This window comes from Clytia hemisphaerica, unplaced genomic scaffold (genome assembly GCF_902728285.1).
Source record: "Clytia hemisphaerica strain Z4C2 unplaced genomic scaffold, Clytia hemisphaerica genome assembly, whole genome shotgun sequence".
Lineage (NCBI taxonomy): Eukaryota > Metazoa > Cnidaria > Hydrozoa > Leptothecata > Clytiidae > Clytia > Clytia hemisphaerica.
Window position 1 is genome coordinate 882,791 of NW_027104107.1, and position 26,455 is coordinate 909,245.

Consider the following 26,455-nt stretch of genomic DNA (forward strand, 5'->3'; position numbering starts at 1 on the left):
AGAGATACGAAGGCATTCAGTTTCCAAACTAAAGGGAATAGTTTTTAAAAGTAGTCAAATTTTGGTTAAAAACGGCTAAAATCGATTTTTGTCAAAAAACACCAAAGAATGAGAGAAAAAAGCCAAATAATTGTTTTTTGACAGCAGTTTTCGGTTTGTTGTCGTGGTAAGATATAGTTCTTCCATCAAAACCATTAAAGGGGTCATTTGAACCGGATTTCAGTTGCCAGCAGACTTGTTTTAGCAGTATATTTTTGTAAAAACGCTGATTTTTGCAAAAAAACATCCAAGAAGGAGTGCAAAAAAATTTTTTTTCAAAAATTTTGAATTTTTTGCTAAAAGGCAATTCAATTGGTAGCAATTTTCAAAAAAAATTAAATTCTAAAAACCTTTACTTTGCTGACAGTCAGCATTTTACTAAAACAGGTAAAATCGAAAAAACACCACGGAGGAGTGCAAACTCCAGCCTCGTTTTCAAAATCGTCCAGGATAGACTTTTTACGACCTGGGTTTCCATAATCAGCATAGAATTTCCGTTCCAATGGTATATAACAACCCCATTCTTTTGTAGGGTTAAGCAAAAATGCCATTTTTGGATTCTGCTCCCCGACTAAAACAATGAAACTGGTGGTAAACACCCGGTGTTTTTCGTGTGTTTCCGTATAAGAGACAAGTCATGAATATCAAAAGTTAATCTTTCCCAGACTAAAATTCCCGATAAAGATAAAGTAATTTAAATTTTAAAGTTTTTTTTCTCAATGTAAACGATTTTTACCCTAAAAAAACTACTACAAAAAGGATGCATCAGTGTCGTTGGAATGTTCTGTTTTGATCTTCTTTGTAGGAATGATGGGTGGTGGTGTGGCGCCGTTTGTTTCTTTGTTTGTGACTTTTTTCGATTGAGGTGTTCCTTCCATCGCTGTTTTCTTAGCACCTGTTTTCGGAGTCTTTGGTGTTTTCGGAGTTTTGGGTGTCTTTGCCGTTTTTTCAGTTTTTGTCTTCTTTGTTTTTGGTGTATCCGCATTATCTTGATTTTCTTTCTTCGGAAGTCTGAGCGTGGCGATGTATTCGATAACATGTGGAGCTTCTGGTTCGTCACCGTCCGCTTTTCGTTTACGATTTTTGTTGGAGTTGACGGAACAGCCGATGAAACGAAGCATCTTCACCAATCTGAGGGAGGGAAGAAGATTCTTAGTTCTTTAGTTTTTTGGTACACCTTTTAATACTTCATGGTTTTTATGAGGATTTAATGAGATTGTTACGCGAAATACAGGGGAAGAGGAAAGCACTTTTATAATATATTAATTATTAATTACTTTTATAATTAATTACTTTTATAATTAATTACACAAATCAAAGAACAACAACAAACAAAATGGAAAGACGTGATTCATAGATATTTTCTTGAAAAATAAATTCCTAAGTACACAAAAGTTATCAGGTCTAATTATTTAAATACAATTCCCTTAATTTCCCGTTTCCATTTCTGATTCTTAGCGATAGAAAACTTTACCTTGTTTGAGCATACTTGATTTCTTTGAGGAGAAGAGTGCATTTCAATTCGTAGTCAGATAACACTAAAGCCAGAATCAAGATCCAGCAGATCAGTTGGTCCTTGCATTTCTTCGGTAGGTATCTATGAACAAATGAAAAATCATTTTGGAATCACAAGAATTTCACTTTCTTGTAGCAGGGTTTTCAGCAGTTACCCGGAATTTTTGGGCCTGATATATATATGGTTGTCAAAAAAGCTTTTGTAATTTTACTGACAGCTAATTTAAAAATGACTTCAGTTAGTTCGCAGAAATAGATTTGTAACTTCCTGTAAAAGCAGAGTTCGTTATAGTCTTTTCAGATAAATATTAAACCTTTCCGGACGAAAGAGAAATGCACTTTTTGAAAAAAAATTCAAAATATGTTTTAGTGGGTCGGGCGCCTCAAATAGACATATCTTACTCCAAATTTCCTGCTCTTTCTAACGGTAGCTGAACGAGCTCTCGGGAAGGCTTAGCTCTCGAGAAAATTCTTGTTTGAAGTATGGTCACTAGTATGGACCACCCAGTGGCCCGTGCGTCCAGAAAGGGTTAATACACTAGGCTGAAACTGAGTAAATCTTCGGCTGGTTTGTTGATTTTTAATGCAGATTGATGGCGACTACAATCGTTTCTTTGGTACAAGATATTCTAGTTTACTTCCAGAAAAAAAGACTGTAAGTACCAAAGAGATTGTAAGTACCTTTGAATTCGACCACCGATAGCTTCAGACTGTCTTGTGAATTGATCCAGTAAAATATCATGAACTTCTTCTGGTATGTCCTCTGGAAATTCTGCAAAAGAACAGATCACGAAACGATTATTGAGTGGTGTAGGCACTAAGAAATTTGTTAAAAATATCTAGCATTCTAGTTTGGAGGTATGTTTCAACATATGTTTAAAATAACTCAAATTTAAGCTTAAATATGCTTAAAAGGTGACATAACAAAGTGTATTACTGATACAGTCAAAAGATTATTAAAATACAAAATAATCTTCGGATCAAGAAAAAATTTACCTTTTCGTGAAATTGCTCTGAATGACATGTTTGAAAACTTGATCATATAATTGAGATAGAATAGGTACGTTGCTTTCTTTTCTCTCTCTTGTAAATTAACAGGCAGCTTTTCTATCATATCCAAGATGAATTCTGAATATCTAAAAAGAAAATTTCCAAAATTTATATATTTATTGCATACATGCAAAGTGACTCTAACAGACTCGACACATTTCCCAAAATCTCGAAATGAAAATCCAAACTAATCATACTTGTTCTCTTTCCTCCAGTTCAGCAAATCTTGTGAATTATAGTTGAAAACTTCTTTGGCGTGAGAATGAACTTTTTGGTACGTCCGATACGAAATGATGTCGTCAATATTGTAATACTGTTTCACGTCCGTCGCATCCGCGTTACGACTCGGCAAAATCTCTTCTTCGATGGCGTTGGGCGTCTGAGCAGGTTTGGGCGTGACGGCAGGTTTCTTTTCTAGAACGTCCTCAGCGATTTTTTGTACTTTATCTGACATAGTACCGTGAACAGCCTCGTTTTTCTTTCGTTGAGTCAACAAACGTTTCTGTTTGGCCGTACCAAACGCTTCTACCAGATTATCCATCTGATTAAAGGAGATAAAATAAATTAAGACCTAGCAAACTTGATTGCACGTTTTAGGACTGAAGTTGGGTTCACCATCCGAGTATTTGAAGTTTTAAAAATGTGAAGTGAAACCTCAATGAGTTCCAAAATGATCAAACAAAGCTAAAAACTCGTTACCTTATCTCTGTAAGTGATTTGTTTTTCGTCATCTTCTTTCTTTTTCTCCACTGAAAATTAAATTGAAACTTAATAGTTAAGAAGATAAGACTCTTAGCCCGGAAATGGATAAAAATAGAATAGATACTAATTACTAATTATGAGCAATCAATATTTAAAATAAACTTACCATCAATTTTGGGTCTCAAAGTACAATGGAGGCATTGTTCGACATGCTCAATCTTTTTGCTTCTCTTATCCACCAACCCTATGTAATATCTAGAAAAAACACATATTCAAAATATGTTACTAATCAGAACAATAAATATTTTATTACGTTGAGTCGCAGCCTGATTTTTCCGGATTCTTTTCAGACTTTTGCCGGACCTTTAGAAGGCCCTGCCGGGCTGGAGTTCAAAAATACATTGTACATTGCAGGAAAATACAAACCCCTGTCTCTTTGATTGCGAATGAATAAAATTACAAAGTAACAAAAAAATGAGAAAGCATACTTGACAAAAGACTGTTGTTTTTGTAGAATCTTCCCACTGTAGTCCAATTTACCAGTTTGCGCGGTCTAAAGAATAATATGAAGTCGGTGATAAAGACTTAAAAATTATAGTGGTTATACTAGATCGATCCTTGGAGAAACTACATGTGATTGTGTGGACTATAGAATATTCAAAAGCAGAAAATACAGTTTTGATATCGAAGTCAAGAAACCATACCACGATTCTTTCATTTGAGTTTGGAGTCATCGATTTCATGTATTTGAAGGATGTTGTTACTTTAGCCTCTTCTTTCAATTGTCCATGCTCAAAATGAACTACAAACAAAACGAAATTCATTAATGAGTAATACAGCTAATATGACAAAACAAAACAAACAGTATGACATGCAAAGTATCAATCCATAATTCATTTTGATTTCATTGCTCTCTAAAATATTCTTGTTTTTATAATACTCACATAAGATTGGTCTTGAGTTGTTTTCCAAAAGTTTGGTAGCCATCTTTTCTTTTTGTTTTATTTATTTGTTTATTGTATAATTAGTTCAATTTATATTTTTATCTCTCTAAAATGAAAGTGAAATGTTTGGGTTTAGTTAACGCAAAATCAAACCTCCGCGAGTAAGCTATTCAAGGATTTTGAAACAACTTCTCTAAAGAAGAAAAGAAGCAAGGAGTGGTCGTCGATATTTTCGTCCTAAAAATGTTACAAAAGTAAGAAACTCAAAATAAACTTATATTCTAGTTGCATCTAGTAAATAAATAATTTGTGATAAAATATTCTAAAATATAATTAACTTCTGTAAAAATAGCAGACCAATCAATTACTCTAACTCTAATGAATTATCGTAACAAAGACTCTTAATGATTCTCTCAGTGGCTTTCTGGCGTGATGGCGTGATTCAAATTTTTCCGGACCTGATGTCAAATTTACGGTTTCGTGAAGCTTGTTGGAAAATCTTTTGCGTGATGACGTGATGAAGGGTGTCGCTGAGAGATCCTTAATATATGCCAGCGTTAACATCTAATGCAAAGTTAGCATATGAGAAAAATATAGTTCGTTTTCCTTCAGTCAGAAAAATATAGGCCGTTCATCATCGACTCCGTCACTCATTGAGATCACTTGTGGGTCATCCTTCGATTCACCAAGCAACTTCATCTTTATACTTGGTTTTAATTCGTCTCCCCCATCTATGGGAACTGTAATATTAGGATAATCTACCGAAAGCTGTACCACGCTTTTAGCCTTGATCAGTCCACGCTCATGAGCAGCGGCTAATTGATTAACAACTTTACGCTCCACCTGAAATTATGTAATGTATAGTTTGGTCAACTGAAGGCTGGAGGTTAGTGAACGTTGGATGGTTTACGGGATATTTTAGGGTAAACATTAGGGGGTAAATATTAAAGGCAAGTGGACATTATCATATCCTTAGTGAATCTAATCAAATAACATTGGTACCTCATGTTTAATGGAGCGAGCGCCATAATGAACATCATAACCATCAGCCAAGATATCGAGCACATCATTATCCCATTGTAACTCGATCGAATGCTTTCTCTTCGCCTAATTATTACCAAAAGGTGTACTAGAATCATTCATTATTACAGAAGAATACAATCCTTTTTTTTAAAAGACGTACTCAGTAAATTGATGTGAACCAGTACATTACCTTTCACCAATAAAGTTAACCGCAATCAAAGGATAAATTCAGATAAAATTTTAAAGAATATCACGTGATAAAAAAACTGAGCTGAAAATAAATAATATCAGAAAAACTCTCCATTCGCGGTGAGCTGAGGTCACTTACTCGTTCAGCCCAAACGTTGAGTTCTTTGGACACAAGTTGTGAAAGTTCCGATCTCGAAAAGGGCAGGAAATAAACAAACTCTGAGATTCTACCAAGGAATTCGTCGCGTTGAAAATGACGCTACAAGAGAAAAGTCATAAAATCATATCAACTACAGAAAAAGTACTGTTATCGGTCGAATACGAGGTATTCCGTTCAGTTTATGTCTTTGGCGAGAGACATCGTAGCAAAACCAATGGTCGGTTTTAGTATCTAAGGCATTAATTTCCAAAGAGAATATAGGTCACAGCTTTTGGAATTCGGAACACAGTAACGTCGTAAAGAGGAAATTTATTCATTACCTTCAATATAGGATAGACAACTCTTTCTTTAAAAACACGACCCAAAGTAATATTTTCATCTAAAACAAAAAAACACAAAGTGAAAATCGTTTCGCAAAAGGTTTGAGCTTTAAACTATAAACTGAGGGTGAACAAGCTAGATGCTGCATAGACCTACCTGATGATGAAAGTTAGATAGCAATGCGAGGAGAAAAAAATCAGTCAGATGGTGGGCATTGCTATTAATAATGTTTTTGAATGAAAAAATAACCAATTATAAGGAAAAAGCCCAATGAAAATCCAGAAAAACGGCGATTTCCGGCATATTTCCGGCCGGAAAAAAATTTTTCTCGAAAATCGGGCTCAGTCACTTTTTAGGTATTATCATTTTACATCAGTGTGCAAAATTTCATAAAAAAATATAAAGTACAGCTCGAGAAATTCAAGAAATACCGTTTTTCCGGCAAAAATCGGCTGCTCCGGCGATTTTTAGAAAGTTCCGGCTTCAAAAATCAGTTTTATCGACAATTGAACCATGCTTGATCGTGGACATTGCTATAATAATGTTTTTGTGTGAAAAACAACGAAATATAAGGAAAAAGTCCGATGAAAATCTACAAAAACGGCGATTTCCGGCATATTTCCGGCATTTTTGGCTGGAAAAGAATTTTTCTCAAAAATCGGACTCTGCCATGTTTTGGGCATTGCTGCTACGCATTTTTGTGCAAAAAATCTGAAAAAACTAATGATGAAATCTTGAGAAAATGCCAAAAAAACCGGTTTTTCCGGCATATTTCCGGCATTTTCGGCCGGAAATGATTTTTTTTCGAAAATTGGGCTCCGTCACATTTTGGGCATTACCATTTTGAATCATTGTGCCAAAAATCAGAAAAAACTAATGAGCCAATCTTGAGAAAAGCTGGTAACAGACGGACGGACGAACGGACGAACGGAAGAACGAACGGACAAAGGTTAATTTATAGGACCTCCAGGTAGGTCCAAAAAGATAAGAATTATTTTGGTCACGTGATCAAATATCGATTTGCAATCTACAGTCGTTTAGCTGGGTGACGTCACATTGTTCTTCCACTGCAACGATTTCCCCAATTTTATTGACCACTCACAAACGCGGATTTTGATCACGTGATAAAAAACGATGGACAAAAATAATATCAACCTACCTAACTACCAGGCATTCAATACACCTATAAGCTCTAAGCGGCGCGGTCGGTTTTTTCTCGACGCACGGCATTTTTAGGCTACAACTAAATCAAACCAAGAAACTTCCCACGAAAACTCCCTACACTATTTTCGTCACCAGTCTCCTCGCGCTGCTAATAGGGCTGATAGGTTATTGACATCGATGGAATAGTAAACCATTGTCATTTGAAATTTATTTCTGAAGGAGTGGATCCCATGGAAGTCTCCAATATTTCACCTTGTATTTCATTGGTCATTTTATCGTGAGTTATCTTCTTTGCCATTGCTCTCAGTTGAATGGCATGGTTCGCAATATCTTCACTGGCAAGGTTTGACGTCATAACAAAGATGGCGTCTTTACATTCTATTGTCTTCCCATGTCCATCTGTTAATCGACCCTACAAAAGAAAAAAGTGGGATTTAAATTTTATCCTATGATCTGGATAGCCAACATAACATACAACAAACTTATTCGATTAAGAATGATTTAAAAATGACTAAAATATAAGAGAAATGCAACCAAAACAGCAATGTAGTTAAAGAAACAGTCCAAAATTTGCAAACCAATCCTAAAACGTTAGCACAATATTAAGAAACTTCCTGACGCTTCCAAGTTACCTCATCGAAAAGTTGCAGTAAAACAGTCAAGACATCAGGATGAGCTTTATCTACCTAGAGAAAAGAAGCATTGTAAATGGGTGAATAAACATTTTTTTGGATACGAACAATTTTCTGATTGTATAGAAATGAACGACGAACTAAATCGGTCACGTAAATAGATCGATGACATTGACGTTTTAAAACCGAAAGTTGGTCTTATTCGAAGGAAACCCATTCTGAGGTTAAAAAGTGCAACCAAATTTTGATAATGATAAAAATAGTGTGGTTGATTTAAAAGAAGGACGTATTGGCAAAACTGTAATCTTACTTCATCGAAGAGGACGACAGCTTTTGGAAATTGTTTCAATTTTTTGGTCAGTTGTCCACCTTGATCATGGCCGATGTAACCAGGAGGTGCACCAATCAATTTCGCCACCTAAACAACGAGGCAAATGAAGAAAAATCGTTTAAAAAACATTTTGGAAACTCTTTTTGTATCACACCGTCTACTGTTCTGGCAGCCAATGATGACCGGTTTCTTATTACAACGGATGCCCGGTTCCAGTATTGAGCGGTCTAGAAATCATCTCGTTAGAACCGTCTTACGCTGTAGTTTATATTGCCTGCCAGCTTGCAAGACACTGACACACAGTTTTTTGGATCAAGTGCGTTAACACTATTGGCCCCAAGCTTTTTTGACCCAGGGGGGAGGGGTAGAATCTAACACCCTCGATTATTTTTGATCTAGAAGAGCTATGGTCATGAAATTTGGTACAGATGTTCTCCATCATGACACAAATTTCCATGACGTCATCATTTTCAAAAATTTTTTTTCAATTTTTTAAATTTATATTGTCAATGCCTATCACGTGTCAAAATTTGAAAATGATTGAATAAATAGTTCAGAAGTTATCCGCACTTTTAAATTTTGAGTTTTAAGCGATTTTAGCTGGGTTTTATTTCATGTTTCACAAGAATGTCATAAAACCTGATCTGAACAACCTATGACCCTAAAATTTTGCACAAGTACTCTTAATAAGATTTTGTTAAAAGTCAGAAAGTTTCAAATCGTTTAAAAAAATTTTCTCAGAGATATTTACAAAAGAACTCCAGCGTGGTAGATTCTACCCCCTGGGGCTAATAGGGTTAATCCGGCGTGAACCACCAGGGAACAAGCCAACGCACTCTCACCTCATCCACTATGTACTGTGAAATCGAACTTAGCACAGTCATCAACAGGCGTATTGAGTTTGTGTCTACCCAATTCGTTTCCCATCACATGGCATAGGTTGGCCTGGGCGAAGGTACATCAACTTGCCGAGTGAATCACAGCACCAAGCGGCAATCGAACCCCGACCTCCTGGACGGCAGTCAGGATTGATAACCACTTCACTACTCGCAGTAAATATTTATTAAAATAAGAACATAAAGAAACTTACCTCGTGCTTTTCTTGGTACTCAGACATGTCTAGTCGAATAAAGCCCTGAGGAAAAGAAGATAAAGTGTCTCTCGGATCAGGAATAACACTACCTGTTGTTGAACACACCATCTTCTCATTGATTAAACAAGACTCTTAAAAATAAAATACTTGCAATTCAACATGTCTATCAATGCTGACCTTATTCAAATCTTTGTGCAGATATTTCGCCAATTGTTTTGCTAATTCCGTTTTACCTGGATACGAAAAAGATTATAACCTCAAATTAATTTAGCTTTATTATGGTTTTTACTTTGCTTCAGGCGCACCTTCTTAAGGGCTACATACACTACAAAATGTATGTATTTAACATTGGTGAGTGCGGTCAATATATTGTAAAGTGCAATACATTGAAAAAGTGTCCGCATTGTATTGCAATATTCCAACAAGTATTTAAAGAATAAAAATACCTTTTTAAAATAAAAGTTGTCAATGTAAGAGGTAACTCCTACTACGGTTATCCACTGTGGGGCTCGATGTTGATGGGGCTCGAGCCTACAACCGTCTCATTTACAGCGCTTAATTCTTAATTCCTTAATTTCAAAACTTGCTTACCGATTCCCGAGGAGCCAAGGAAAAGGAATACAAGAGGGTGTTCCTCGTCATACCAACCGTTGTCTCGACGACGTACCGCTAGAAACCAAAGTGGAAAAAGTGAAGTTTGAGACAGCAAGCTCCGACAGCATAGCATTAGCAATGACAGATTTCCAACGTATAGTGATCAAGAATAATGTATTTGAGTACAAAGTTTGCGATTAATAAAGATAATATATGTTGTTGATAAAATGAACTAAACACGCTCACAACGCAAAAGGTTTCAGGCTACACGCCTGGTCGCCTACAATGACCATGACAGTGTAACCATAAAAAAGACATTACCTGATGCCACAGCATTGATGGCTCCTTCTTGCCCAACGATTGCTTCACGGAATCTTTGTTCGATTGGAAATCTCCTTCTTTCTTCCGCTTCACGCTCCTCTTTTTTTACGCCAAACTGAAAACAATACACTCATTTAGAGTTGTTAGAAATTAAATTATAATCAATCTACCAGAATAAATAGTTTGTTTGTTTAGTGAAAATCTTAAGAGCTTCTAGACAAAGTATGGAAAACTTGAAGAAGGTGAAATTGAATAGAAAATACTTCGTTAAATTTGTCTTTCAACAGTGGTTTCAGTTGATCAGCATACTCATAAGGGACATATCCTCTACCATCTTTCATCGTTGGATCAGCACCTGAACCGAAAAAAAAAACGATTAAAACAAGTGATACTTTTATGGACCTACCTGGCTTATCAACAGAAAACACCGGATCGAATGGTAATACTAATACTATGTACATCTATGTACAAAAATCAAGAAAAACAAATGAAAAAATCTTGAGAAAATCTCGAAAACCCAGTGTTTTCGGGATATTTCCGGATCCATCGCCCGGGAAAAATGATTTTTCGATAATCGGGCTTCGTCACATTTTGGGTATATAAGAACGAACGAACGAACGAACGAACTATACTGCGTGATAATGCAAGTTCCCCTCCATAGCCTAAATAACTCTGTCTGACATAGTTATAATTAAATACTAATTAATACCAACTAAGTGTTAATACTCCCAATACAGCAAGGGAAAAAAATTTAAAGTTTACATACACGAAAGTTTGCATACCCAGTCTGCAAAAAAGGTTTTAAGAAATCAGAAAAATCACCTGCATCGAGGAGTAGTTTAACTGTTTCATAATCGTCACGCAAAGAAGCATAATGTAGGGGTGTGAATTTACTGAAATCTGCATTCCGCTTCAACCCATCGAAACATTCTTCACGCAGCATGACAACTACAAGAAAGGAAAACCACTTAATTTAGAAGGTTAATTTAAAACTAGTTTAAGCCTTTCATTACAACATAGGACTGGGTTAATGATCTTGTTCACTAAGTAAAGAATTCGTGTATAAGTTCACATTGTATTACATTTATGTTACATGTCAGCTATTTAAAAAAACCGTTACAGTTTGTGATTCTTTGAGGTGTCCAGAAATTTTCCGAGGGTTCCCTGGATGTATAACATCCAGTTCATACAGACTTTCGTGACAATCTAATAAAAAAGTGTCAAACGGGGAACTAAACTATTGTTTGAGCGACATACCATCCAAGACATGCATTCTTTTATGTGATGCGATTTTATAGGGAGAAGTATACTCATCGCAGACGTTGACATCTGCTCCTTTCTCAATCAAATATTTCATGGCTCTAAAAAAAGAAGAATTTTAATGATACAGTCAAATGCAGGTACGGTCTAGAATAGATGCATATGCTCGAAGAAATACAACCACTGTAAAATTCAACCCCCTTCTCGTTTATTTCAAAGAGTCGCGGTTCAGCCCCAAAAAACGTTTTTAATTGCTTGGATTATCATTAACATCGGCCTTTTATGGGGTTTGTTACAGAAATGAAAGGACGACTAAACAGTTTTAGAGAAAGTAGGTTTTGATGAATGAAATGGTGATGTAACAATTACTTTGAGTTACCACTGAAAGCAGCAGCATGTATAGCAGACCAACCAAGAGGATGTTTGCTGTTCACGTCCACTCCTTTTGCTACAAGCCTAAAAACACAAGAAATTTTAAATGCTTTTAAAGGTGTAGTAGTTAAATGGTTTTGTTGCGACTGTTAGCATTCTTGGGAGAAAATAAAAACTTCAAGCGAAGTGCTTTAGTCAAAATGGGATACAGATAACGAAGTCTAAACGATCTTATCAATGTTACTTGTGACGTATTCATCGAGCAGCACTAAAATACAAGTCATCGATAAATTGTAGGAGCAAACCCTCCGTCCAACCATCGGTTAAAGCGTAAATCAAGGTTTAACTGTGTGTGTGTGCAGCGGGGTGAGTAAAAAAAAAATTTTGATGAATGAATGGTACCTTTTGATGACGTACAAATCATCCTCAGACGCTGCTTTACACAAATCTTCTGCATTCCCTGGAAATATAAAATAAAGGCTATAAGAATGCAGTCATGTTTAACTATAGGTATCTTTTCAACGAGCAGAAAATTCAATTCGAATTCTACCGGGTGCGCCACAAAAAAGTTTCTCTCTTTGAAACTAATTTTCTCGAAATCTAAAAATTTTAAAAGAACCGTTCCTATTTCATTGGCAAGAAGAAAGATAGACTTAAATTTTGATGGGTCATTTATTAAATTTGATTCATTAGATCAAAAGTTATGCTCAATTGAATAGAAAAGTTACTTTCAGAAAGTACTGAAAAACGTTAAAAATCGACCTATCAAATCAAACAGAAGCATAATTACATGATACATCAGTATTTTCGTTTCAGTCATTAAAAATGATAATTAGCTGTCTAAATGACCTTTTTTGTATAAAGGAAGGTTGAATTTCAAAAAAATTCGTCGAAAAAGACCAAACAATCTGGTAAAATTCATAAAAGTACATCAAATACGGGTTTCGAGGTAGATCCAGCCTTACATAGACTTTATCCAGTCTAGAACCAAAAATCTGAGGAAAATTTCGGTAAAAGTAAATTAAAGTGATTTTGATGAAGACTTTAAACCCTTTCAACCCTTCAGTTTCAAAATTTATGTGTTTAGTTACTGAAAAATGCTCTTAATCATGTAAAGGCTATTGTGATTGCCAATTTTAAAATAAAAATTTGATAGGTCGATTTTTAACGATTTCGAGCACTTTCTGAAAGTAACTTTTTCATTCGATCGAGTATAATTTTTGTTCTAATGAATCGAATTTAATAAATGACCTAACAAAATTTAAGTTTATCTTTCTTCTTTCCAATGAAATAGGAATCGTTCTTTTAAAATTTTTAGATTTCGAGAAAATTAGTTTCAAAGAGAGAAACTTTTTTGTGGCGCACCCGGTATCAAATGTTATAGCCATTTTTGTCTCAGACTTTGAGCTAGTTCTAGATGGCGGCTATAAAGGCGTAATGTCAGCATATAAAAAATCGAAAATCTCCCTGCAAAAAGTGTTTTACTTTAAAAACGGGTCAGTTTTGATCAGTTTCAAAATTAAGCTACCTTCTCAAAGGATTTTAAAAAGAAATTCTATCAATCATTGGACCAAGTCTCATACATAGTACACAGTCTCTGAACATATTTTTCGCATAAAAATCTAAATTGCTGGAAATTTCAGATTTTATCAATCCTTGCTCATAAAATCTAATTTCATGATGCTTTTCAACCAGAAATACGTTTGGACCTAATCTTTAAGTGGGTTGGGGTCCCATCTGTTCAGCGAAAATAGGGTGTGTTATTTTAAATATAATCATTATCAATTAAATCCATACATGCGTACAATTAATGTACATTTGTTCAAAGATGGTAATGAGAAAGATTGAGAGATGGTTTGGTGAAAGTGTTAAAAAAGTTCTTAATAAGACTTTCCAAGTTAGCAAACGGAACGTTTTAACCCTAAACTAGATCACACTTCATAGAGTGTTTTGATAATTGTTCTCCTCTTTTGGGTTGAAGAGATTTCATAATTTATATGACGTCAGACGCAGGTAGTAAATCGGTTCAGCAAGACAAAGTTTGGGTTCGGAGAAGTGAGAAGATTCTAAAAATAATCTACGTCTCACGTCACATCAAAAAAAAATTAATAACATGGGATAGAAAGCTTAATAATTTCACAATGTTTTGGAAAAAAATGAAATTGCGAAATAGAATTAATTTACAAAAATCATGAAAAAATTCATTTTGATTTGGAATGGAAACAGTGGGGGATTTCATTCCAATAAACATTTGTTCTAAAATGGCTTTTTGAGCCCTTGTTTGATACTCTTTTCGTTTCAAAAGATTTTAGTGAAGAAGGGAGGTTGAAAGTTTACAACACACTGGGTTCAATTCATCTCCAAAACATAAAACATTCTAGGTCAGTGGATAAACGATATGAAACGACAGGCTTTTTATTTTGGATTCTCAACCCCTGAACAGAGTTTATTCTCCAATACGTTTTTTATAAGAGCATCCAAAATCTTTGAAGCCTTCAGATGTTCTTAAATTTTTTAGCTTTAAGCCGAAAAATGTTCTTGACATGTTCTTATTTTCACTATTTTTGAGTATGTTTGTGCATTTTCCTAATCAATCGGGTGTTAGAGTCCGTAAAGCCTTAAAAACAAACTTGTCCATTTATTTTAGCCATCAAAGCCTTATCTTCTTATATACTTTATTGTTATTAAAAACATGACAGTTACTGGGGCTGGGTTCATCATTTTCAGCGAATTTACTTCCAATAAGAAAACATAGAAGGGGCCCAAAGAACAATATTTAAAAATGAAGTCCGTGAGAATTGATACAACACTTTGTTGTGAAAGGTAAACAACCCTCAAGAAAATTATAGATTGGTCTCAGAAACATTTCAGAATGGTAAGTACAATGAAGGCTTTTTATGAGAACATCAGGCCAAATTAAGAAAGAACCATACACACAGATATCTGTAAAGCCCGAAGGGCTAGATAGGCAACTTTAAGCTTTCTCCAGCAAAAAAAAGTGAAGCAAAAATTTGACTTTTTAAATTCCGTGCCGATGGATAGGATCTAGCATTTTAATTGTTTTCGGAGCGCGAGATCAAAAAAAGTAGGCGGCAAACGCTATTTCACATCTCTCAAACCGGTGAAATGTTTGCATATTTTAGTCACGTGACTTTGGTAGGAAATCCTACCAAACCTAGGCTTCACTTTTCGATAAAAGCCGCAAATCTAGCCCTTTGGGCTATACAAATCTGTGACCATACAGCTTTTCAGGAGACTGGTAACGAAAATACGAGGAAGATTTTTGATGATGGCAAGGAGTTGGTTTGGTTTGCTTTAGAGGCAAGCTGAGAGAAAAAATGTTCCAATTCATTACAAGTCCCCTAAAACCAAACCGCGTCGCTAAGGCTTGAAAAAGTGCATATCTACCTGGCCTTGCTGATGTTAAGAAAATAGTATATTAATATTTACAAGAACAACTCAGTCTGAGTCAAAGTATTGCTTCTTATAAAAAACATATATAATTTCTAAGGCTCCAATTAAAATGCTGAATAGAGAAGGATGAGAAGGGGAAGAGAAAGGTGTGAGAAAAAGAATATGAAGTTAATTTTCTAAAGGATATAGATTGAGCCCCTGCTATCTCAAGCTTCAGTTTAAGTTAAGTTCACACTGAAATATTGTGAATACAAAATTTCATTCTAACGCGTAGGGGACAAAGTTGAGTAAAGAACAGGAGAAAATAAAGAGAATGAAAAAGTAACGAGTCAATGACAAAACAATATCCAAACAAAATATGAACATTCAAAACAGTTTTAATTGTTTGGATTAATTATTCACGGACCACTAAACAACAGGAGAATAAGAAACAAAAAGAAAGCTGGAAAGTTGAAAATAAAGACTTGATTCTTCCCAACAAAAAAAAAAGTTGGTCTTCTGTATCTCTCCCACCGCTTCACACAACAGGATAAAATCATTTTGTCTTCATGGATATATAGATGTTGGAATGAATAGAGTTCAAAGGAAAAATTAATTGGCACGAAAAAATAACTCTTTGGGCAAAAAAAGTAAGAGTCGTTTTGTGAAGACTGAGTCAGCCAACTGGTCGGAAAATTCATGTGAAAAATTGTTTGAATAAAGTTGGGATCAGTCTGGATCATAAACTATTCCAGAGATTTTTCGTTTAATTTTACATGTTGCAAAGACTGTTTTGGATCAGTGGAACTCCGAAATTCGAGAACACACTTACGAGAGAAGTAGTAATCGCAAGACACGATGAATTCAACGGACAGTGGTATTGAATGTCGGACACTGTTCGAAAAATTACACTTGCTCAGTGATCAACAGTTGGATATTTTACTGGGTACCAATCTCTTTATAGCAGTACTGAACGCGGTCGTGAACTTCATCGTAGTATGGTTGATTGTTATCACGAAACAATACACAAACACATCATTGAGATTGACCATGTACATGTCCATATCTGATTTCCTGGTAGGATTCGTCAGTCAACAAATGCTGACGTATTTCATCTTAAAAGCTCGTTCTTACATAAGTTGTGAGATTCAAGTTCTCTGCCAATACATTCTCTACATCTTTCCCCACATGACTGGATTTTTCGTTGGAATGGTCGCACTGGACAGATACTGTCGTGTCAAATACACAAACAGATACAATGAAATCATGACTTTCAAACGACAAACCATTGGGATTATTTTCATCGCTATGCTAGCCATATTGAACTGCATGGTTCTCATTTCTGGCATTTTCAGTGGTAATTGGCTGGTTGCGTTGGTGGGTATCCAACCACTTGATATGAGTTTTGTTACCATGGATATCGTGTTGTATTGGCGCTCAATCACATTGATGAAAGAACATATGAGGAATAATGCAGAGATGAAGAATTTCAGTAAGTCAATCAGCAAGTTAGCTTCAATCTATCTGGTGCTGGTCATTACATTCTATCCACCGTATCTGTTGATAGATATGATCCAAGCCTTTATCAATTCATCCAATACGACACTCATATTTTGGCATATTATGTCACTGATCTGGGTTTTCCTTAATTCAGGCATTGACGCCATCTCCTTTCTTGTGGTGAATAGAAAGGCGAGACGACAAATGAATGTCTGGAAAGAACACATTTTGGGACCAGATAAAAATGCAAAATGCACGGCTGCCAATAATCAAAAATCAGCTGATTCGACACACGTGGATGTTTAGTTGATTGAATCAGGTACAGGGAAGAAAAATCATGTAATTCTATTGGGTATGAAGGAAGTTCATTACATCATGTTCGCGGTACGACGGCGAAAAGAATTCGCTTTGAGAACATAATATTGAATCAAAGAAGGACCTATCAAAACTATTTAGAATCTTAAATTGTCAATATATCTTTCGTATATTTACACAATTTTATTTGTTCGAAAGTATCAAAACTTTTAAATTTTCAAAATAAAAGTCAAGATATGATTATTTAGATATTTCGAAAAGCCAAAAAGAGAAAACAAAAGTAAGTAAGCAACATGATAGGAGGAGCTTTGAAGGATTTTCATTTAAGCATTGTTTGAAGAAGAAATTGAAAAGTATTCAAAAATAATGTTTCAAGAATAAAGGTTCAATATTTTTTTTAAAAAGACTTTAAAATACCCATCCGTCTTTATAATTTCAGTTACCGGGTGAAAATAATATTTCTTTCGGGAGAAATTATACATTTGGTGTGATTCTTTTTTCACGGAGGGAGGTGTAGAAAAAAAAGAATATTGATAACAGACATGTGTTTTTGGTCCCACGTACGATATTATCAACCATAGTTTGACCAAGCGTTTTGAAAAACATCTCGCGCAAACAAGCTTGAAAAAAGTTTAAAATAGCCCTGAAAAAAAAAATGAAAATTTCACGAGTCATCAGTATCACATGGTTTGGTAAATATCGATAAAAAAGACGAAAATTTGCGAAAAAGGCGAAATTTGACCTCGCGAAAGAAGTTAATTTTTCGCAATTGAATTTCTAAAGAACCAATTTTTTCCAAATTTAATAATCTTATCAAACTCATTCGATTAGATAAATAGATGTCTACACAGTCCATAAAATGAACAAAAATTGATTTCTGAAATTGCTTTACGAGTATGATCAACCAACCGTCAACTCGATTTACTGATAGTACCTAAAAGCAGCCTACATGGAGGAAACCTTTATATGCCGACAGTCTGATCCAAGCATCCTATCTCCCTCTACTCTTGAAATTTGTGGTTGAGTCCGATTAGCCCTCAAAATGAGCAGTACTTGCTAGACCTCTCTCGTAAAGCTCCATTTTTCGAATCACAGCGTTGCTGATGTTAAAAACTTTTCTGGAACTTGAAAATTGTCGAAAGTAGCATGTCAAAAGATGAGCAGATGAGCGACAAAAAAAAAGCAAACGAGGCAACAGACAGCAACATACACAACAACATAATAAATTTCACTGAACATTCAGTAAACATTGTAATTTATAATTACGTAGATAATTTCATCGGGGAATTTCAATGCAATATTATCAAGCAGTGGAAAGTCACAATCGAGAAAACGGACGAAAAACAAAAAATATTAATTACGTTGTATGTAGTTTGTACGAATGGTTCAGTTCTGGATTGGATATATGTAGTTTGATTTAATAACAGGGACCCTGTAGTAAGTAGGATAGTGCTGTCCATCATTTTCAAGGAAGTCATTGTTTTGTTTTGAATTGTTATTGATAGAAGAAGAGAATACCTTCTACCTGGTACCGCAAGTCGGTTACCATCTTCTAATCCCGTCACTTTTCTTTTATAGAGACAGACTTTTTTCAATCTTTCATTCTAAGAAGGAATCGTTCTTAAAAAACTTAGAACAGATTTTGGCGACTCTGGAATCTTAGAAAGTAATATCAGAACTCCTCCTAACAAACAAAACCCCCTCTTAATATCAAATTCTGACAATTATGATGACCCTATCCACCAACTCCTTGGGGGAGATGAAGCTATAAACAAATTTATAAGTGTGAATATAATTTAAAAATGTACGAGTGAGAAATCTATGAGAGATCAACAGAGCTTTTACTTTACTTACGTGGTTGTCTCTCAATCATAGCAAACTAAAATCTAAAATCTCCAGAAATCTCTTCTCTGAATTATTTAGAAATTTAGTACCCTAAAGGCAGCATTCATCAGTGTAATTGAACTGTGATAAAGACAATTCTTACATTAAGTATTGCCGTTCTTACGGTACCAACTTCGGGTTAAATAGAGATCAAGATTTAAGCATGATCGATAACTTTGTCAATAGGAGCAGTGCACTAGTGCTGTAAAAGAAGCCTATCCGAGAAGGTTTTTAACGCACCATTCCTCTGTTGGCTTTTCATTGAAAGATGTGTTGAAGACAAGTGCAAGTGAAATAATTTTGCTAGACAACAATGAATTCAAAGATGGAATAGTAGGGAATAGATGTTTAGAATAACGTTGCTGCACGATCAAGAAACTGTAAGAGTTTAAAACAACCTCGGAAAGAACCGATAATTGCAAATTTTTCAGATCGTAGCGATAATAATTGCATGGACGGACTTCCAGTTCTTCAGGTACTACTAGTCGTATCAGCGCACGGAAGAACTTTATTTTCACCGGGATACGGAAAACGATAGCAAATATTCCTATTGATTTGCTTTGTGACTTTGGTGGCAAAAGTAACGTCCAATGTCTGAACAAACACGAGCATATCCGTGAAAAGATAAGAACTGAGTCTTTAAAAAAAAAGAAAAGGAAGAAGAAGCTTGATAGCGAATTTCACGCAAGTATTTTGTATAAGAAACAAGCGGGAAAGGAAACTCGAGATGATTTGTCATTAAGAGTCACAATATTATGTGATCAATATTGTGGGTGTCGATTTTTCGGTATCGAAATTTTTAAGATATACCTATTCTATAGCGAAAACGCATCGTATAAAATTTCAAAAGTTGGAATCTTTCTCATTCTGATAATATAAAAAGCACAAAGCTAATCGATTAAAAATTCTTCACAGTCAGAGTACAATTGGATTTTGTTGTAAAACGGTTTTAAAGTTACAGTAGGTTGTTAAGGAAGCTCAAAGTAAAATATATACTTTGTTTGCAAGGTTTTTCACAAACAAAGTTATTCATTTCTGATTCTATATTTACTTTTTACTGGTTTTAATAATATATTGTCATTGAATTTTCCCTTTTTAATAATTTTTAGTTCCAGAAATAGAAAATTTGTTGAAGAGTAGCCAGGTAATTTTTAAAAACATTTTAGGGCTGAAACATATCTGGTGGAATGGATAGATGAAGAGTCATAGGGTTTCAAGGTTGATAGCTATGGCTTTGGGAAACATAGGGTTTCAAGGTTGATAGCTGGGGCTTTGGGAATCATAGGGTTTCATGGTTGGTAGCTGGGGCTATAGGAATGATATCAGAAGATAATTAAAGTGGCTTCATTCGTATTGGAAAACTTAGAACAGGCTCGGCGGAGCAACCGTTAAAGTGGGGCTCAAAATGAGATAAAATTTGCTAGGAATTTGAGAAAACATTTGTTCAAAAGTGGGGAGGCTGAAGTCTCCACAGTCTCCCCGCTTCCGCCGGGCCTGTAGAATTAGCAAGAAGAGCTAACTTTCCAACCAGATGTCAATTGGACTTAAAGTTACACAACTAATCATGTAGAAACAGCATGACAGTTTTTAATTATATCTCAGCATGAATTTTAGTAAAGATTTAGGCAAAAAGGTAAAACTTATTTAGTTGAAAAAAATAGGAAGTGCAAATTTAACATTTTCATAAGAATTTTCATAAGAATCAGGAGGCTGAAAATTTACTAAAATTTAAGAATTTTTTAAGAATCATATTGAGCCTCTTTGGTGGCAAACGTGGGAATTAATTTTCAGAGAAGAACAAAAAGAAGTTAAAAAGTGTTTTTTTTTTTAGTATATATTGAAGTAGTATAATTTTGTCAATCCAGACGATTCAACCATTTAATAAGGGTGATCAAAACATCGTTAAAACGATAATAATTTTCTCGCTATCAAGCATTAATTAAAATTTTAAAATATTTTATTGCTCTTAACATTTTATTTATTTATTTATTCATTTTTCATTTTTTTAAACAAACAAATGTACGGATAATGGGTCCTAGGACCTTTTAGTATGAAATATATAGATAGATAGATAATAAAATCTGTAAACACTCACGCCTTTCTCCAAACGGTGAGTCTAGTCACATGACTTTGAGAACGAGCTTCATTTTTCCGCAAAAGCCGTTTACTAACTCTTCAGTTATGCCTTTTTAGGAATGAAGATTTTAATTATTTAAAGGCCATTATAAAACTCCTTGTAACAGACCGTAGAAAAAAAATTGAAAGAAATAAGCCATCTCTTCAGAGTTAAATAAGTTTCTTAAAAACTGCATTTTTTCATAAGAACAAGGTTAATAACAATAGGCTTCGAGGTCAAATCATTTTAACATTCTAAGGCTAACATACCATTTCTCAGAAAATTGCAGTAATTTTCTCACAGAATGCTGGGAAAAAGAACATTTTGAAAATATTTTTAGCTTTAAACCAAAGAACAGTAGTCAAACCAAGGTTTTTCGTCCGAAAGAAAATCAGCACATAATCTTGTAATTTCAGTGAATTATCCCGAATTTTGAGACGGAAATACTTTAGGCGTACAAACTTTCTCGGACAGAAACTTTCACGAGGTCGAAAAATCGCGAAATTTACAACATTTTCTTTCGCGATTTTGAGGAAAAAATGTTTTTCGCGAGATAAAAATGAGAATTTTCGAATGAAAATTGCCTTGAAGGTGAAAAATATTCATTAAATCCGATAAAAACGGTTGCTCTTTGACTTTAAAAATATTAAAGGATAAAAATATGCTAAAAATTTGATATTTATTACGATTTCGAGGTTTTATAGATTTCGATTTTTTTTGAGAATTTTTCGCGAGCATAAAAGTTCGCGAATTGCCCTGTTAAGAATTTTCAAAAATCGCGAAAATCGCGAAAGTATCTGCTCGCGAAAGTTGGTACGCCTAAAGTACCTCTTTATTTACTTCACAAAGACGGAAATCCGTCTGAGGCGGAATAACTTTGACACTTTAAGAAATTAAGAACATCTGAAGGGTTCAAAAATTATTGACGTTCTGATAAAAAAAGCTGTATGTGATCTACAAATGAACAAAATAAATAGCGTTATTCTCTGGCTTTTACTGATAGAGACCATTTCGAAGACTTTCTAACAAGTTAATAGTCCGCCCAGGAACTATCCTTTGTGTCCGATGTCATGCAAATTGAAAACGTTTAAAAACGAATGGTTATTTTAATAAAGTATTTTGGATACAGGATATAAACAGCAGGAAAGATTTTGAAAATTGAAATTAATTCTCTAAAAATTTTCATGGTTTTTAATTAGTAAAGACAGTAGGATGTAATTTTGCTAGCTTTTTGGCAAAAAAGTCCATTTTCGAGGCAAACCCTCAAAAATTCTGATCTATTTTTAGTGTAGTTAGAAGTGTAATTGTGACGCATGTATCATTATTCTACGTCAAAGGCTAAACCGGTTTTTCAATTGAAGGTATAAGGTGAAGTGTGAAGTGAAGATGAAAATATCAAAAGGGGTGAAAGGAAAGTAATGAAAAATATTGATGGCTAAGGTTACGTTTCATATCATCTTTTTGATATCATTTTAAGTTGAAAACAATAAAAGTGATATATTTTCTACCTTCTTTCGAAAACAGTCAACTCGGTGTGTAAAAATTATATCGTTACAGAAAGAAATGATGTAAAACTTTAGTAAGCTGAACTAAAAAAATTCTTTAAAAAAGCTAAAATCTGGGGAATCGATAGAAATTCCACTAACAAGTTTTTGCTAATAAAATCTGCGGTAATTTTCACTTTACTTGGGGTTTTAAACGGAGATTTAAAGCTTGATTTTAGATTAATCTTAATTTACGTTCAACTGGTTCGAAAGAAGGTTTTATTTTATTTTATTTTTATTTTGTATTTCAGCATAGCTTCATTGTGCTGTTGTTGAATCTGATAAAGAAAGCAGCAGACTATAACTGTTTCTCTACAAGCAACGCTCAAGGTTAAGGCTTTAAGATTTGCAAACCACACTATAGAGAGCAACCAGACAAAATGGCTGAAAATAAAATACATTCTAGTGGCCAATTTAAAATTAACCAGCTATTTTTTCATTTCGGATTTTTTGTTTTTGCATCCAGAAAAAGCTTTACAAAAGGGATGGTTTATTATTTTACAAAATTTAAGGGGTATTAGATTAAAACTGCGACGCCTGGAAAAGCGAAAACTCTTGCTCCAGTTTGACCAGTTCTTAAATGGAGTGGTTCTAATGCGTAATTTTTACTGAAGGAGTTGGTTTAAAAAATCACTAAAACTATGGAAAAAAGCAGAAGAGGTAAAAGCTATTTATTATTCGCTAGCGCCTGGGGAAAATGAAAAAAACAATTGCGTTGGGTCGAAAGGGGCTTCTAATAGGAAAGGGGTAATCAATTGGAAATCACGTTTTAATCAGAAAAATTAAAGAATTCCTTTCCCCAATTGTTTTGTCTAATTTACATCTCTTTTTTAGTATAACATCTAACATCCCAAAACAAAAAGCAAAAATAAAAAAAGAAATTGATTGATACTACTTTATGAAAAAGTGAAGAGTTTTCAAGCTATGAAGGAATGTTATTAGAAACACAGAAGATTGATACCTTTCAATATTGTCGTTGAAAAGATTTTCACCTGTAAATCATAAAAAGAAGATACAAGACGACTATCCATAGGGATATCTCAATCAACCAACACCTCTGTATCCACTACAAAATGAATTATTCACTCTCCAACGAAACGACAACAATCAACACTACTTCAAACAACAAAGATGCTTGCAGGACACTTTTTCATAAGATACACCTCTTGAGTGATTCAAGTATAAATGTATTAATCGCCGCCAATATACTGGTCGCCATCAGTAACATTGTTGTCAACTCTATGGTCATGTATCTTATCTACAAAACGAAACAATATCAAAACAGTTCGCTTAGGTTGACTCTTTACATGTCTTGCTCAGACTTTTTAGTCGGTTTCATCAGCCAGCATATGTTGACGATCTTTCTATTCGAAGCACATTCGAAACTAACGTGTATTACCCAAGTCATTATGCAATACATTCTCTACATCTTTCCTCACATGACTGGATTTTTCGTTGGAATGGTCGCACTGGACAGATACTGTCGTGTCAAATACACAAACAGATACAATGAAATCATGACTTTCAAACGACAAACCATTGGTTTGATAATCATTGCAATTCTTGCAATTTTGAATTGCATGATTTTAATATCCGGTATTTTTACCGGTAATTGGACCATAGCGTTGGTCGGAATTCAACCGGTGGACAATACATTCGTGTTATGCGATGTGCTTTTGTATTGGCGTGCTATTGTCCTGATGAAAGAGCACGTAAAGAACAATACAATTGATTTGAAAAACTTCAGCAAGTCCATCAGTAGACTAGCCACAATATATCTGGTCTTAGTCATTATATTTTACCCACCGTACTTGCTACTCGACATGGTGCAGGCCTTCATAAATTCAAACAAAACTACTGTCATCTTTTGGCATATCATGACATTGATCTGGGTGTTCTTGAACTCTGGTGTAAATGCCGTCTCCTTCCTTATTGTGAACCGTAAAGCGAGACGCTATTTAGAGCACTTGAGATGGCTCAGGTGTTTCAAACCGCCAACAGACACTAAATATAGGATGAGTTCAGTCAATAATGATTGTCGTCCGAACACCTTGGCGAATAGACACGTAAAGGACAGTCAAATCACCAGAAATGACAGTCAAAGCGGACATCAATCACCAGACCCAATTGTAGGAGAGAAAGTCTAACGTATAAATACTAATCAAAGTTTATTAATGTTACATGTTTTTTATGAGCATACTTTTTTTTGAATAGAGGCTTAGACCTGCTTAAGCTATATTTTGGAATCAAGCTCAAATTATGCTTGCGATATGCTTATTTTTCCGAAAAAAATTGGTTCATTTAAAATGAAAAAGAAAGAATGAACCTTCCTAAGTACGCAACCCATTACAAATGACCAATGACCAAAGTCCACTATTATGCTAATGGTATGCTTATTTTTCACCAAATCAGGTCTTAGTATGATTATAAACGTTATGCTTGTAAAAAATGTTGTTGAACATATAATCTTTTGTATGATAATTATACGGTATGTTGTAAATCCTTTTAACAGCAACATACTCGCCAAAATGTATCCATATGGGGATTCAGTAAGTTTCAATCCAAGGTACTTTTTAGCTTAGGATTGGGAATGCACTGGAAAGTTTTGCCTCTCAAACTAAAATGTACAGGATGAATCTATTTATTTTAAGAAATATACATATTGTTGAAATTATTGTTTGGACTTTGTAGCGATATTGAAGAAATTATGTGATTTCTACCTATTTTCAACAACCATTGACTTACATTTAGCAAATGTTTGAAATTATAGGGTTAGTCAGGCCTGTTAAGAATAAGTAATCAATATTGGTATGGCCTAAAATAATAAAATAATGACTTACTTTTAGAATCTGAAAAACAGTTAGCAATATTGATGAAAGCCAGCAATCCACCACCAAATAAGGGTAACAAAAAATCTTTATTTGTAAAATTCTCCTGGTCACGAGATCTTCTGACTCTATGAACTGCAAGGTTTCTTGATTTCTGTACTAAACACCCACAAATAGTATTGGCACGTATGATTTTGAGTGGATATATTTGTCGTCCAATGTTTTTAAATGCATTTAGTAATTTTCCTGTACTCATTTTCTATTGACATTCTAAACAAAGTAAACAAAGAAAATCATTAAAATATACCATTTAATCATACCATTTCTAAGAAATATTTCTGTCCCTCTAAGAGTATAATTTTCCTATTGTAAAATACAACAAGAAGCCCGTTGGGCGTGAAGGCCCAGCGAAAAGTAACGTGTTGAAAACGAGCGTGCAAAACAGCAAATGCATGACCCCGTTGACATGGATCAAAGTGAAGACAGGAAAAAAAATTTCAAAATCACTGCGGTACTTCTCATTGGTTAGACGCTTGAAATTTATTGAATGGTCTCCTACCAACCGGGCCTACACAGGCGCAGGTTCAACTTTCCAATAAAGTTCTAGCCTGTGTATCCAGACTCAAAATTTCAGAAAAAAAAATCTTATCTGGTATAACTAAAATGTCGGTACAGTTTGTTTTGATACTGCCTGTGAGTGAACCCTTGTTGACAGACTATCAAAACCCAGGCAGACACACATAATTAACTTACCATATAACCTCTTTTACAAAACTCAAAAAACTTTCAAACTACTTTAAACTACATCAAAAACATCAGCCACATCAGCCACATTTTAAAAAGGCTCCTTTCCATTTTGTTTAGAAATGACCTGTGTTTTCATGTTTCATTTGTTATCTTTTTTACAAGGTCAGCTTTTTCCATAAATTTGCGCGCCCATAGAAAAAATATAAAAAATCCCGAATTTTCTGCTAGTGAGTGGGCGCTTTTTTAAACGAATTAGGTGCACTCACATATGCAGGGAGAAATATCCCTGCAGGCATGTTAGTTGGACCAGACTGTAAACAAGAAAAATGATCTTTAAAGAACTAGACGGTAAAATAGTTTTTACGGTCTGCATATCCAAGCTAATAAAATTCATGTGGTCAAATGTGAATGTGAGTTA

At 34.6% G+C, this 26,455-nt stretch overlaps 2 protein-coding genes across 2 annotated transcripts; both read right to left on the reverse strand.

Moving 5' to 3' along the window:
- Positions 1 to 729: 729 nt before the first annotated feature.
- On the reverse strand, positions 730 to 4,356 carry LOC136813301 (DNA-directed RNA polymerase I subunit RPA49-like). Its single transcript, XM_067069816.1, has 10 exons — positions 4,251 to 4,356; positions 4,011 to 4,108; positions 3,795 to 3,859; positions 3,473 to 3,561; positions 3,304 to 3,353; positions 2,802 to 3,145; positions 2,551 to 2,690; positions 2,236 to 2,326; positions 1,514 to 1,636; positions 730 to 1,170 (listed from the first exon to the last, which is right to left on the reverse strand). Exons 1-10 carry the CDS (start codon positions 4,291 to 4,293, stop codon positions 789 to 791), a joined length of 1,425 nt encoding a protein of 474 aa, XP_066925917.1. The 5' UTR covers positions 4,294 to 4,356; the 3' UTR covers positions 730 to 788.
- Positions 4,357 to 4,460: 104 nt separating this feature from the next.
- Positions 4,461 to 25,559, reverse strand: LOC136813303 (mitochondrial disaggregase-like). The gene is made up of 17 exons (XM_067069817.1): positions 25,303 to 25,559; positions 12,113 to 12,170; positions 11,708 to 11,794; positions 11,336 to 11,439; positions 10,901 to 11,026; positions 10,342 to 10,433; positions 10,079 to 10,193; positions 9,755 to 9,832; positions 9,341 to 9,396; positions 9,161 to 9,205; positions 8,050 to 8,157; positions 7,740 to 7,793; positions 7,360 to 7,519; positions 5,943 to 6,001; positions 5,602 to 5,721; positions 5,253 to 5,357; positions 4,461 to 5,093 (listed from the first exon to the last, which is right to left on the reverse strand). The coding sequence occupies exons 1-17, from the start codon at positions 25,544 to 25,546 to the stop codon at positions 4,863 to 4,865; spliced, it is 1,842 nt and encodes a 613-aa protein (XP_066925918.1). The 5' UTR covers positions 25,547 to 25,559; the 3' UTR covers positions 4,461 to 4,862.
- Between the last annotated feature and the right edge of the window lie 896 nt (positions 25,560 to 26,455).

Bases quoted from the DNA above. Each gene is read 5' to 3' on its own strand.
- LOC136813301 (XM_067069816.1), bottom strand. From the start codon at position 4,293: ATGGCTACCAAACTTTTGGAAAACAACTCAAGACCAATCTTAT. The intron at 2,691-2,801 runs GTATGATTAGTT...TTTTCTTTTTAG, and splicing joins AACTGGAGGAAAGAGAACAA to ATATTCAGAATTCATCTTGG. The intron at 2,327-2,550 runs GTAAATTTTTTC...GTTCTTTTGCAG, and splicing joins CAGAGCAATTTCACGAAAAG to AATTTCCAGAGGACATACCA.
- LOC136813303 (XM_067069817.1), bottom strand. From the start codon at position 25,546: ATGAGTACAGGAAAATTACTAAATGCATTTAAAAACATTGGACGACAA. The intron at 10,434-10,900 runs GTGATTTTTCTG...TTTTCGGTTCAG, and splicing joins TAAACTACTCCTCGATGCAG to GTGCTGATCCAACGATGAAA. The intron at 7,794-8,049 runs GTAAGATTACAG...TCTTTTCTCTAG, and splicing joins CTGTCGTCCTCTTCGATGAA to GTAGATAAAGCTCATCCTGA.